This window comes from Miscanthus floridulus, chromosome 3, assembly GCF_019320115.1.
Source record: "Miscanthus floridulus cultivar M001 chromosome 3, ASM1932011v1, whole genome shotgun sequence".
In the NCBI taxonomy this organism is placed as follows: Eukaryota; Viridiplantae; Streptophyta; class Magnoliopsida; order Poales; family Poaceae; genus Miscanthus; species Miscanthus floridulus.
The window spans coordinates 3,555,732-3,570,395 of NC_089582.1; the positions used below are offsets into that span (position 1 = coordinate 3,555,732).

General features: G+C 46.2%; 1 protein-coding gene across 2 annotated transcripts; it reads right to left on the reverse strand.

The window, feature by feature from the left end:
* Positions 1–7,887: 7,887 nt before the first annotated feature.
* LOC136544792 (uncharacterized) lies at positions 7,888–11,687 on the reverse strand. 2 transcript variants are annotated; one of them, XM_066536861.1, is made up of 2 exons: positions 10,772–11,687; positions 7,888–8,182 (listed from the first exon to the last, which is right to left on the reverse strand). In XM_066536861.1, exon 1 carries the CDS (start codon positions 11,568–11,570, stop codon positions 10,782–10,784), a length of 789 nt encoding a protein of 262 aa, XP_066392958.1. In that variant the 5' UTR covers positions 11,571–11,687; the 3' UTR covers positions 7,888–8,182; positions 10,772–10,781. The 2 variants fall into 2 exon arrangements, with proteins under 2 accessions (XP_066392958.1, XP_066392957.1); XM_066536860.1 differs by having other exon boundaries at positions 7,888–8,189.
* Between the last annotated feature and the right edge of the window lie 2,977 nt (positions 11,688–14,664).

A 14,664-nucleotide genomic window follows, 5' to 3' on the forward strand; every position in this document is an offset into this window, starting at 1 on the left:
CTTTTTGAAATATTAGTTTTGGCATATTTACAATGATATCCTATTTGTGTAGAATAAACTTAAATCAGTTATTGAAGCCCAGCCTGAATTGACCGAAAAATCCATCCAAGAAGGTGATGCATTTGCTGCTTGCTTGTGGAAAAAAAGGAACCGAAAGGACGTGTTTCGGGTTTTGGGCCTAGGACCAACTCCCCAAACTGTTGGTACACCAGGGGTCAAGGGTTACACTCCAACTGAGGCTTCAAATGCAAGATCGAGAGTGTAAAAGGAAAGAAAGTCATATAGCAGCTCTAGAAAGTCACCAAACAGCTCTAGAACAACGCATAGCAGAATTAGAAGCTGAATTGGCGCATGAAAGGTTGGCACATGAAAGGTCAAGTATGGAAAATGTCTCCCAAAATGGCTCTAACTCACAGTCACCATGAGGTAAATTATTTGTACATTCTCTAATTTCAATTATCAGTCCTTGATTCTATGGCTAGATAATTGGCTCATATTGGTATTAGCCTTGCTTCAGTCCTGATTTACATAGAAGATGCATTACTGCGAGATCATTAATATGTTACCAAGTCACTTGTCTCTAAGTACTGAGAATATATATGCATTACTCATAAATATTTGCACCCTAAGTTCATGTGTTGTTCCAGAATGTCTCTAACTTCCCACTTTTATGTTTATAGAGCCCAAGATCTGAAGAAAATTATGTTGAGACAAATCAAGTTGCTGAATTTCATGAAGATGGTGCCTATGCAAATAACTCTAATGAGTATGAATACGTGCTTGTGCGTAGGACTAACTTAGCCCCACCAGTCCAGCAGCCCCACCGGTCCAGCAGCTCCCCTAGTTGTGAAGCCCAACACATCTCCCGCAGCCTCATTTATGCAGCACCATCACTCTAGCCCCATTCCTACAACCACAGTTGTTCAGCCCCCTCAGTCTAGCCCCATTCCTACAGACCCAGCTGTTCAGTCCCCTCAGCGTAGCCCTGACGGTGCAGGCCCATCAAGGAATGGTGATGCAAATCACATCTCACATGACGACCTTGTAATGTTCTCATCGCTTTTCAATTTTTTTTTCTTCTAGTCCAATGGTGATTTTTTAATGTATACAATTCTCATAAATACATTGTTTGCTTCAGATCGACAATGAAATTATACTCTATGCACTCCAGAGAGATGAACATGTGGCCAAGGGAACAATTATTTCAGTTAATCCTGTCACCGTGCACGCAGGACAAGCTCTTGGAAAGAAGCACTGTCTAGTTGTTATCAGATATGTGATGAAAAGGGATGCAAAGCTAACTCGCCCATATCCTGGTGTGGAAGAGATGGCTGATGCTAAGGACATGGCAATTGCTTGGCCATATAAAAGGGTAACAAACACAACTTGTCATTGTTTGTTTTTTTTCATATGTAATGAGTGCCCAGATTTTCTAATCATTGATATTTCTAACAGCTCAAGGTCTGCAAGTCTAAGAAATCATCCCATGGAACAGGTCTGTAAAGCTCTAACTTAGCCAACATTTTAAAATTTTAGGACTGTGTTAGTGTAATTCAGTAGTGAAGAACTTACATATTTTCTTAGATGTGAAAATTTACTTGTGCACTATTCCCAAGTATATTGTGAGTGTGCTAATTTTAAAATGTTTAGAATATATTCATTGACGTGCCAAAATTTTAAACCCAACAAGAAAGTCAGAAGGACCATAGTTATAAGGCAACATATTCAGTTTATAGGTTCTGTAACTAACAAGAGATATGAAGTTAGTATTGATCCTAGTGATTAGTGTATTGTATACTTTATGTAGCCTTTTTTTAGCTTGTTCCATATTCTTTAAGCACTTTTAATTGAACTTGTTGCATTGCCTTCAGCTTGTCTTTCTAGTGATCTAGCAATCTTAACCTTTGCCCAAAATACATTTTAAGCTAGTCGCAAAGCTTGGCAAGCATGCTGATTGTGTTAATGGAAAACTGAGTAAAGTTATTAACTAATCTAGGATGACAAATCAAAGTATCTTATGAAGTTTTATGTTGTGCCTTTTTTTATGAATTTCAACTTTTATTTATAGGTGGTGGGAGGAAATAGCTGGAAGTGGACTGCAGCCAATGATTGGATCAAAGTGCTCATGACGACGTGTTTTGGACATGTTAGCTATAGATGATAACTTTTGTTTGGCCTTACTAGAGGTGGATCATTTTGTAAAGAGTGGAAGCAAACTATGAGACATGGGTTGCCTAGTCTGGCATTTGGCCAAACTTATTTCATCTTAGCTTTTGTATGCCATGAATTATGTGTAAAATGGCATGACACATCATGATGACTTTAATATAACTTGTGAGCTCTATCTTGGTCCAGTTTATGTGTTCTTGACTGTATTGTTTGAATGTATGACATGGCAGTGTTGATTATATGGTTAACAGCTAACCGTACAGATATTATGTGTTGTTTACTTGTATGCATAGTGAGGGACAGTGGGTCGCTATAAACCTATATCATCAGACAGTGTGACGTTATAAGTTTAGAAAAGACTGTCAGACAAGTCCGACGTTATATCTTTTATATAAAGTCAGATGGTTCGACGTTAAAAGTCGGTCCGACGTTATAGATTTTTAGCGTCGCCAGTATCAACGGCTAATATATCTGACGCTATAAGTTTATAACGTCGGACCGTAAGTCGTTGAAATGGCTTATAACGACCCACCGTGTGACGCTATATTTAGGCTGTGGTGTAGTGGTCCCCCGTATGAACTAATGTTCATAGCAGTAAGAGAGTGTTACCGGCGGTCATGCAATTGTACGTGTTGTAACAGAGAGTTGCCGGCGGTACGAAATTTCACTAACGGTCTAAGTGCCAAGGTACAGACGAGAACGGTCAGTGCTCGGCAGCATCATTGAACACCAAGCAATTTGTTACTGCATGCTGCCCGTGTAAATAGGTAATTTGCCGTGTACTGCATGCTTCGTTTGGTTTGGAGCGATAGCTGAGATTTATCAGCTTCAGCAGTGGTGTCAAACTGACTTAACTGACGGAATCACGGCTTGACTGATGCCTGATGCCTGATGGCAGTGGCAGCAGGATGTACGTCCGCGAGGACGTACGTTCCACCAAATTAATTGGGCAGTGATTAACAGTGCCACCAACAACTGTGTACTAGTGTTTGTGTAAGTCAGAGGAGCGCAAGTGAGTGAGTGGCTAGAAGCAGCTAGCTAGCGCACCTTTCTCCTGCTCTTCCTACGTATTAAAAATTAATGTAACGGTAACCAAACGCGCCTGAGATTACACTGTTAGAAGAATTTAAGGACTAATTACGTCTAGCTCTTTGGTTTAGGACATCTGGAATGGGATTAGGGGATCTCGGTTTCTTACTTTCAACTGTTGAACATGAGGCCGATGCCCCTGCACTGCACATGTATTGTGTGCGTTTGGTTGGGCTTGGACTCGGTCCTGTCATCCTATGATGATCTTGTCATGAGAGATTATAATCCAACAGTGTTCCATTTGATCTTGAGGCTAATACTTATATGATCATTCTTTAAAGAAACAGTACATCAAAACTAAAGAATTACAATAGCTTCCCTCTAAAAAAAGAATTACAATGGCCAGTTAAAAATGCTATTCAACCCAGTGAATATGAGGCGACACCCCTACATCTTAACATGATCGTTCTTCATCTTTTGGAGAGATGGTTTGCATTGTTGTCCTCTTACTTAAGAATCAGAGGCTTCCTAATGAACTCATTGTTGTCCTCTTACAAGATACTTAAATATAATTGGCTGGCTACAAGATACTTAAATATAACTGGCTGGCAATTTTGATCGCGTGATCCTAGATTTTTTCATCTTTCGCAATATGTATGCTACTTAGTGTCATCCTTACTTGCGTTGTCATCTACTCTCGGGACCAAAGTTGATCTGCCGTCTGCGTAGCAGAGAAGCATTTGCCCTGGGCAAGCTTTCCTATTCTCTGAGGTCATCGTGACTCGTGTTTTCAGCTATCACAATTCAGAAACCTTAGTAGTCTCTATGGATACATGATAACATGCATGAATAGTTATAGGGTAATGCTCAGGAGCGGGCATCCGTCTATCCGAACACCGCTTTTCGGGCATGCGCGTACCGGCCTAACATGCTTGCTTCTCTCTCTCTCTCTCAAAAAAAAAAATCTCCCCATCGCTCTCGCCCATCACGTGCCACTGTGTTGTGCGCTCGCTGCTGCCATCTTCCCCGCCGCGCACCCCATCTCACGCCACGTGGCTCCATCCCCTGCCGCGCCCGCTGCAGCTCGCCGCGCGCCGCACCCCCGCTACTGCGCACCATGCCACCCCCCCCCACCCCACGCGCCGAGGTGCTGCTGGGTGCTACCGATGCCGCCGTTCTCCACTAGAAGGTCATGGTCGCTGTCAACATTGTGGCCACTGCGATGCGCGACCTCAGCAAGGAGATGTTGCGATGAAAGCACATGTTGTAAGCGTATGTTTCAAGTATTTCAAATGTTTCAGAGATATGTTGCAATTGTTTCATATGGATGTTGTCAATGGTGTCGGTGTTTCGAATAAACACCAACTAGTAAATTTATATTTGTTGCACGTTAGGCCCGGATGGTGTGCTAAAAGGCACAAGGTTTATACTGGTTCGGGTAGAATGTCCCTACGTCCAGTTTGCTACTGCTTGTGTTGTTAGCACTGAATAAGGTTCGTAGTAGGGGGTACAAACTATCGAGAGAGGGACATGTCCCAAGTCTCTGATGAAAAGGTCGAAAGGGCGCTAAGAGCTCGGTTGCTGCTCAGTTGTGTGTTATGTGATGTGTTGTGTGTTATGTGATGCGTTGTGTGTTGGATTGATCCGTCCCCTTAGCGGGGTGCCCTGCCTCCCCTTTTATAGATCAAGGGGAAGCTGGGGTTACAGATGGGAGAAAGAAGAAAAAACAGAGGCCAAGAAGGTCCTTCGAAGGTGCCGGGTCTTCCTTTTCCTCTGAGCCAGCCCCGCTGATATGGCAGATGGTGCCAGGGATAGCACGTTCACTGATCAGCAAGTGGTCACGTCCCATCCTACCCCCACGGGCGCCGCGGCGCACCGGGGTGCCGAGTCGCGACCCTACGGGGAGCAGACGGGGAAGTGACCATACGTTGGTACTATAGATTATGTGAGTTCCCTCCTGTATCGTAGTGGTTGTCGTATGCTTATGTCAGGATCCGCGTCCGAGGGCTAATGGCGGCACCCACAACACTGTAAGACAAAAGTCGGCGCCTACAACACTGTTTGAGTTCTATCATACCTGGAAGGGCTTAAAGCGCCCGTCCCGTCATATCCTAACGGTACTTTCCTATAGGCGTGCAGGGTATGGTCCTCGGTACTACGGTTGACTTGAGTGTCATGTCTTACCCTGTGCTCATCATTATGAAGGAGTAGGATGTAGACGTTGGGCGAGGCGGAGCCAGTCCCGGGACGTCGGGCGAGGCGGAGCCTGCCCTCGGACATCGGGCGAGGCAGAGCCTGCCCTCGGACGTCGGGCGGGGCAGAGCCGCCCCTAGACGTCGAGCGAGGTGGAGCCCAACCCTCGAGGGTCGGGTAAGGCGGAGCCAGCCCTCAGACGTCGGGTGAGGCAGAGCCTGCCCTCGGACGTCGGACGAGGTGGAGCCAGCCCTTGGACATCGGGCGAGGCGGAGCCTGCCTTCGGACGTTAGGCAAGGCAGAGCCAGCCCTCAGTAGTCGAGCGAGGTGGAGTTTGCCCCTAGACGTTGGGCGAGGCAGAGTCTAGCCCTCGAGGGTCGGGCGAGGTGGAGCCAATCCCTTAGGGGCCAGGCGAGGTGCAGCCAACCTTCGGTCGTATGGGCAAGAAGTGTAGTTGCGTTCTTTGTCTGTTAATAACCATCAACGTTTGATGGTTACTAGCTCCCCTCTTTGGATACCCCAGTATTTGGTCCCCGACAAATGGAGATCGGGGATGTTGCATATGTTGCAAGTGTTTCAGAGGTTTATTCAAAATATTTCATCTGTTCTAGATGTATGTTGCAAACGTTTCACACATATGTTGCAACAGTATGTTCCAAATATTTCGATTGTTTGAGTCATATGTTGTAGTAAGTGTTTTCATGTTGCAAGTTGTAAGTGTTTTATCTAGATATTTGCATATGTTTCATACATATGTTGCAAGTGTATGTTCTAGATGTTTCATCTCTTGCATAGGTATGTTACATTTAAGTTTTTCATGTTGCTCATCTTTCATGATGTTCGAAAAGTCACGGGGCGCGGGGAGTGATGGTGGCACGGCGCGGGCATCGGGGAATGGGGTGCGGTGAGTTGGGGGCCAACGAACAGGGTGCGCGGAGCATCGATGTCTTGCTGATGGGGCGCACTCAGGGGCGGTGGTCGGGGTGCGATGGGGGCGGGGTGTAAGTGTGGGTTGGGGCAAACAGCCTCGAATTGAGATGGATAGGGCGGGCTACAAATGCGAGGCGAGACCTACAGACACGCGGGCGCTGCGACTAGGCGGGGTGCGCATGCGAGGCAGGAAAAATCAGTGGACAGGGGCAGGCTGTGCGGGCGCCCATACGTTCGGGCGCTAGCACCTCCGATATGGTAATGCTGTCGTGCAGGCGTTCGTCCGCTCGGACACTTCTTGGTGGGCCACGACGTCAGCCCAACAATCCGCTCCCATCCGCTCAAGAGTTTCTCAAAAATTCCTCTCCTCCACTCCAATCCTCTCTTCCACTCGTTCCTATCCGCTCCATGCACCGCCCCTCACCGCACCGCACCTCTGGATGACCCTGCGTCGCATGGTCCCACAGCAGGACGCTCTCCCTTCCCCGCTCCCTCCCCAGCATGAAGCGCCTGCTCTGGCGTCTCTCCCGCGTGGTCGGCCCCTTCTCACGCTCCTCCTTCCCGCGAGGCACCCGGGCCCTCCCCGCCGTGCTTCATGCGGCCGCGCCGTGACCCCATCCACCTCGCCCGTCACGGAAGGGGAGACAGGGAAGGCCTGCGCCTAGGGAGGCCTGTGCCTGCACCTGCGCCTGCATCCCCATCCACCTCGCGCTGTCAGCAGGAAGGGGTGCCCTGCGCCACCGGAGTCCCCACCAGGTAGGCCGTTGTCGCGTGGGCGAACGCTATGTTTTCAAGTGTTTCAGACTTATGTTTCAAGTGTTTCATCTGAACGTTGCAAAAGTCGATCTGGAATGTTGCAGATGTTGCAAAGGTAATATACACATGTTGCAAGCCTATGTTTCAGATGTTTGTTTCAAATGTTCCATCTGGATGTTTCAAAGTAAGATCTTGGTGTTGCACATGTTGCAATGGCTACACACGCATGTTTCAAGTGTTTCATATGTTTCAGACTTATGTTACAGATGTTTCAAAAGTAGATCTTGGTGTTGCACATGTTACAATGGCTACATACGCATGTTTCGAGTGGTTTATCTATTTTAATATTTATATTGCAAATATTTTTTATCTAGATGTTTTAAAAGTTGATCAGGTGTTGCATGTTGTTGTCCGCCTGCTGCGTCGCCGTTGTTCACGTGGTGCCGCCTGAGGCCTACAGACGCCTCTGTGGCGCACATCTACAGGCGAGGAAGGCTGGCACGGATCCCGATTCCAGCATGCGGGGGCAATTCCACGGTACATACGTTGGATGGGCACGGTTCAACCGCGCAGGGCGCAAAGCTAGTGCTAGTTGAGAATAGGATAGAGCACGTCGGATGCAGTCGGGCACGAGAGTTGCGTCCGGACACAGATATAGGGCCAAACGTTCAGGCACTAGCAAACCACGATAACTATATGTATATATAAACTTTTCTTTAAGTCAATTATCTCGGTTCGTCAACAAACACAGAAAGTACTTTTACTTTAAGAGAAACAAGGGCTCAAGCAGCATGAATCAACACAGAAATGACAATACTGCAGTGCACGTGCACACACATCCGGTACCAGGATTCCAGACTTCAGACAAAGATAAAAACAAGTTATCCATATTTCCTAACTTAACCAACACCAACAGTTAAAAATAGGTCCTGGCCTCTCTACGTACAAAGTCCCCTCACATCAAAGGATGAGTGGTACACACTTGCAAGGTTCTCTTCTCTCACAATACGCTTCAATTCACAGGTCTTCCATAGGTGTGCGTTTACGATTCTTTCTCGCGATACAAAAATCTTCCATAGGTGTATCTGCAAGCAGCTTATTATCCCTGGACCCTGGGCACAAGATTCAAAAAGTCAGAAAAGCAAGCGCAGAACATATGTTATATGGGCTGTGTTTAGTTCGCAAATTTTGGGAATTTGGTTACTGTAGCACTTTCGTTTTTATTTGGTAATTATTGTTCAGTAATGGACTAATTAGGCTCAAAATGTTCGTCTCGCAATTTTCAACCAAACTGTGCAATTAGTTTTTTTTTCGTCTACATTTAATGCTCCATGCACGTATCGTAAGATTTGATGTGATGGCTACTGTAGCACTTTTTGGGAAAGTTTTTGGAAACTAAACAAGCACATGCTAGCTACGATCTCATATTAAGCATGTGCAAATAAACAGACGATTGCAAACAAACTAAGAATACTAAGCATGACATGGATTCAAGCTCAATCATCTTGTATTCAAGTCTACTGTGCATTGTTAGTTCGGGTATCAGGCAACTAAAATAGGCAGCTTGGACACTGTTTACCCAAAAAGGATGCAACCACATTCTAAGAGAGAACCAACATTATTGGTTTGCCAGGGAATACAAACTATTTCACCATATCCACACAACGCCCTGAAAGCTCAAAGCATCCCTACTAGTCATTTCATGAGGTTCAAAGTTGTCATGTGATCTAATCTAACCCTCTAGAGTTACAAATGTTTATGCATAATAATGAACCACACCTAATGCTTAGAAATGACTAATAAGAAACTGCATGATGATCATTCAAATACAAAGGCTCAGCACTGTGACTAATAAGAAACTAAAATTTGGCTGTGACCAACAAATCTGAGCTCCTGAGCAAGTACAGAAGGGCAGAAAAGTGGTATTTGGATTGTGCCCAACGCAATCTATGGGTAGTGCCAAAAACTGGGGTTGTGTTTGGATTACCGCCATGCCATGCCAAATCTTGTAGATATTGTGGGTAACAGATGGGTCCGCATGGGACTAATTTTCTCCCATCAAAATACATCCAACATTTATCATGTTTTGTTGACAAAATCATCGGGGAATGTTATGGTGCAAATTATTTGCAACCAGATACATAGTTTAAGAGATTGTGGTTTCAAGATGGTTAGCCAGGAAATGCTGGAGGCCTGGAGCGTGACCCTGCTGCCACCTCATGCCTTCTCATGTGCAGCAAACCATGCCAAAGTCAGGCCAGCAAAATGCTTCCCTGACTACAAATTTGGTTGGGCCATTCCAGCTTTTGGCTTCTAACCTCAAGGTAGCCAAATTTCTCAGGCAGGCCAAAATTTCGGCTTGGCCAACATGATGCACACAAAAAAAAAAAGCCCAGTGTGATAAGAAACAAGGTGAGTAGTAAATGCTTATGCAGACTAACATTAGATATTACAGTAATTTTTGTGCTACTTTCATAAGATCTGTTCCTGAACTTCTAACATTCAAATAGTTTTAACACACTAAATGAAAAAGCTGACCTACATCCTAACATGTCAAATTTTAATCAGAGTAAGGATCTAATAATCCAATGTAGCTTCAGTGATGAATGACACTACTGGAATGCAAGATAAGCTACAAATGCCACGAAGAGTAGGCTTCTTTGCTCATCATCTTCACTCAAATCAAATATATCTGAGGAAGTGTCCTCAAAGATTCGGTACATAAATGTCCAATCGACCTATCTCACTGGAATGACAACAGGCAGTATATATACTTTGACCATACTAAGTAGCCTCGTTTCATCATAAAATAATTTACTATAGCACTGCTGTACATAATTCCTGTTCAACAACACACATTATACTTGTTATTATAGATAAAAAAACACAAACATGATACCAAAAATTGCCGGGTCAAGATATTCCAGTGCAGACCTAAAAAGTAATTGATACTACACACTTTTCCATCAAATTGCACAGTACATCACCTGTGCCCCCGAAACAAAAGGCAGAAATAGAGCATCTTTGTGAATCCACCAACAGACAGTTCAGATTCAGGTAAATTATTTCTTTCTTTTCGTTGGTTCTTCCAAACAACACAAAATGTAAACTATGAGAACTCAAAGTTAGCAATTATAGCAAACTAGAACCACCAGCATTCACGAAGTTAGTTAAATGTAAGTGTTTAGCAATGACATTTCAAAGTAGCACTTGCAAACTGTACTTATAACAAAATTCAAATCAGAAGGTATAGAAAAACGGGATCATAATGGTATGAACAGTAAGCAAATTCAATGATCCCGTGAGACAAAGGATAATCGCTTCCGTGAGATCATAATGGCATTGCTCTTGCAATCTGTAGCATGAGTGGAGAGCTCCAATGCACAGGCAGGTAAACAGGCAGAGCCAATAGGTGCCAAATTAGGTGCTATGTGCTAGTGAGCAGCTGATTAAGTTTAGTGGTAAGTATCGATGCACACCAAACTGTACTAGGTTAGAATTCCGCAACTATACAAACAAACATAGATATCATAGTCATCGTTATAAACAAACAAACAAACAGATCTCATCAAATAGGCATCGTACAAAACAATAAAATCTAATACACACATATGCATTGCAGCAACTCAGGAAAAACCAACCTAAACACCAGCAAACAAACAATGAATGTAAGAATGTAGCACTCAAAACTTACAGGTAAGAAGCTACTGCGGCGGGTTCTGTCCAGGCTGCTGTGGACCAGGCGGCGGGGGCGGCATCCCTGGCCTCGGCTGTCCGAAGGGTGGCGGAGGCATCCCAGGCCTCATTCCAGGAGGTGGTGGCCCCGGCATCCCGGGCCTCACCTGTGGCGGACCCATCGGTGGCGGTCCCCTCATGAACTGTTGCGGTGCCCCAGGGAACGGAGCAGGCGGCGCACCAGGCGGGCGGAACTGCATCGGCATCTGCGGCAGGATTCCAGGACGCATAGGCGGAGGCATCCCCTGCGGTGGGCGCACGACCTGCGGGTAAGACACCGGCTGGGCCGACAGGTTGGGCATCGGCGGCCGCGAGATCTGGGGCTGCATCATGCCGGGGGCGGGTCCACCGACGCCGCGCACAGGGCCAGCGAGCCCAGGAGCTGCCTGGAGCAGCGGGCCGGTGGGCACACCGCGTCCCGCGGCGCGGCCGACGCCGGGGCCGGCGAGTGCTCCGCCCGCTGCCGTGGCCTTGGCGCGCGACTCGTCGGGCGGCGGCGGGCCCTCGACGGTCATGGAGACGACCTCCTCGCCGCGGAGGAGGAGGAGGCCGAGCGTGCGGCGCTCCTCGCGGTCGCCGGTGGTCTTGGAGGACTTGGAGGGCGGGAGGCGGCGGAACTCCTCGCAGTCGCCGAGGACGAGGTTCATGTGGCGGTCGAACGCCATGAACTTGCCCACGAGCTGGCGCCCGTCCTGGATCGTCACCCGCATGCGGTAGTTGATGAGCTGGAGCATCTTGGAGCCCTTCGGGTTCGACATGGCGGCGTCGCCGGGTGAAGCGCGGCCGCGGCGACTAGGGTTAGGGTTTCGGCGAAGATGAAGGGGGGAGGAGGCGGCGGCGGGCGGGGTGAATATGAGAGAGGGTTTTCAAGGGGGTTTGTCCGTTTGGAAGTAGGTGCCGGAGGAGCGGGGCGTTGTCGTGGGCTTGTGGGCCTTTTGCAATGTCGGTTTTGTGTATGGGCCCGTTAGTTATAACAAACTCTTTTTGCTAAAAAAAGTTATGACAAACTCTTGTTTATACCTTCTGATTTGAATATTGTTGTTCAATAATTTACTTACCTTTTTCCAAGTGATTGAGCACTTTGGATTTTTTTTTCTATATAAAGACTATTATTCTATATGGTATATACAATTTTCCAAAAATCTATTTTATGAACCGCCTTAATAATGTTTCAATAATTAGTTTTTTTTCCTCAGCTTCATGCCCTTATGGTTGATTATATGAACTAGTCCATATGGTTGATTTTTTATTTACATAATCTTTCTTCTTTCCTCTCCCGCCCCTTCTTCTACCTCCGGACTCCGATCTCCACCTCTCGAGCTCCGCCCTCGCCCCCTCGGTGCGCGTCGCCAGGCTACACCCTTTCACCTCGCGCGCGGGGGCTCTGCCCCCGTACGTTGCTGCCTACCGGCACTTACCCCGCCGAACTGCGTACGCCAGGCACGGAACCATCATCCGTCCTCGCCCGGCACGCCGAAGGCCTCTGCCGCTGCGGCTTGCCGCTGGCCGGAGTCTACCCCCTCCGTGCTTAGGTCCGGCCCCACCGCTCTGCGCTACGCTGCAGGACTCTGCCCCAGTTGCGTGCGAATCCGGCCCCTTCGTGCCGCCGGAATCTGCCCAGTCGTGTGCGGGTCCGGCCCCGCCATGTTGCCGGACTTCGTCCTCGTCCGATGCCTGTTGTGCCTTTTGGGAGAGAGAAAGGAAGGGAGAACAGAGAAGAGACTGAGGAGAATGGGGGAGGGAGAACGAGCAAGACCATGAACGCCTCGTTTTTTTAGCAAGACAGGCGTGGAGTGAAGAGATAGACTTTTCTCTTTCCTGTCTTCTCTCTTCCACATAGGTAAAATGCTGATTTGGATTCCTATGAAGTGGCACTGTTAGAGACGCCCTTGCACACTACAAGCACCAAGATTGATCCCAATTTTTATCGTGTGGGACCTATTTTTCTTGTGGCTCCACTTGCACACTGTGAAGGGCCTTAAGCCTATTTGGCGTTTTTTGAGCAGCTCCTGAAGCAGATTCAGGCACATCGCTATCAAATGGGGCACAACAAACAGCTCCCGGACAAAGATCTTGAAATCACACTGAGAGAGACCTGCTTAGAGGCCTGGCCCGTTTTGTGGTACACAATTAACTACACCATGATTATGATACCCCCAATGAACAAGTATCGTGCCCTATCTTATCCGTACGTACGTCCGCATAATAACTTAGGACGTATTCTTCAATCTTATCTAAGTCAGATGCATGCTTTGTGCTACTACTTTGCAGAATCTACTGCACCGTCACCAATAAGTTTAAGACATGCAACAAAGTCGCCATGGCATATGAATCAGTTTAAGACATGCATCGAAATTGCTGTAAGTCGTTTTACATGCATATATCATATCGATGTATCGTTTGCTCCTCCACAGCCCACAGTACTACACAGCAGCATTGCTTTCTGATTGAATATTAATTCAGGAAGCCTGTCGAATTCAAAGGACCAATCACAAGAATAAATAACAACCAAAATGAGTTGGCAGACTATGCAAGATCTTATACAATGCAATGCAAGAGGCCGGCCAATGTTGATGTCATTGAGTTCGAGAGCACTTAGCGTCTTCAAGCAAACCTAGCTAGGTGGTTTTGTAGTTTCCATATACATTTGCCATAACCAGTTGTGTGATGTCTACATTTTAGTTGTAAGTTGCGGAGTGATATTTTATTGTTAACGGCGACAACATAAAAAAGCTTCAGAACCATGCTCATCGTTTTTTCTCTATAAGGGCATATATACTTACTATTGGAACAACTAAATTACATGAAGACACTCGACTGAGGACTGGATTGCGTCTCGAGGGAGGGACACATGGCCTGGACTCTTGAAGAGTGTTGGAAAATTAGAAAAAAATTATGATTAACTCCATAATGTAAACCATGACAAAAGCATATAATTCTCCAACATATTAGTTTGAAACAAATAGGAACTATATCATAACACAAACGACATGCATAATTAAATAGTAGAACAGATCACAGTGCACGCACTTCTGGTTTTGCAGGAGTGATGACTTTTGGCGAAGACTGGTTGGAGCAGTTGGCGATGAAGACGACGATACATGGCGATCGCTTGACTTGGATGGAAGATGGGCTACCACAAAGAATGCAAGCGGTTACGTGAGACGCTTTCCAAAAATTTTATTCACCCTCATGCGGCACAGGATCACAAGGCCGAGAGGTTTTGGATACATGCTCTCCTGATTGTCGGAGCATGCAGGTGTTTAGGATGGAGAGACTACAGCAGTAGCGCAGCAACAGAAAAGAGACAACACTCTAACTTAAATAGATGTATTTTTGGTGGCATTGATCTAGAAGAATCTCAACAAGCACTTGAAATAGCCTAAACTAAATTAAGTAGAGCTGATGATATAAAAGAATTGGTCGAAGCGAAACTAGCTCTTAATCAAGCTAGGACGCAAGTCGAGGCTGCCAATTGGATTCTCCTATTGAATTGAGTACAATCAAACAGTTTAGGACTTTAGGAGTCCTAACTACTTGGTTAACAGAGTCTAGTTCAACCATTTTCATTTATCGCATTACTAAAATACTAAAAGAAGAGTCGAGTCGTCGAGATGCACTATGCCAGAAAACACACAAAGGAGACGCGTCTCAAATTAGCTTCTCTGGCATAGTGATGGATGTCTATCTCTACTTTATGCTTTTCAGTTCTTTCATTTCGTACTATAGCAATAGCCTTGTTGCACTTGCATTGCACCGTCCTACTGAATTTACTTTTTCCTCTTTTTTTTTGCTAACTCGTAGCGTATTTCCCATCAAAACATCATCACTTCTCATCTTTGGTGTGTGAAC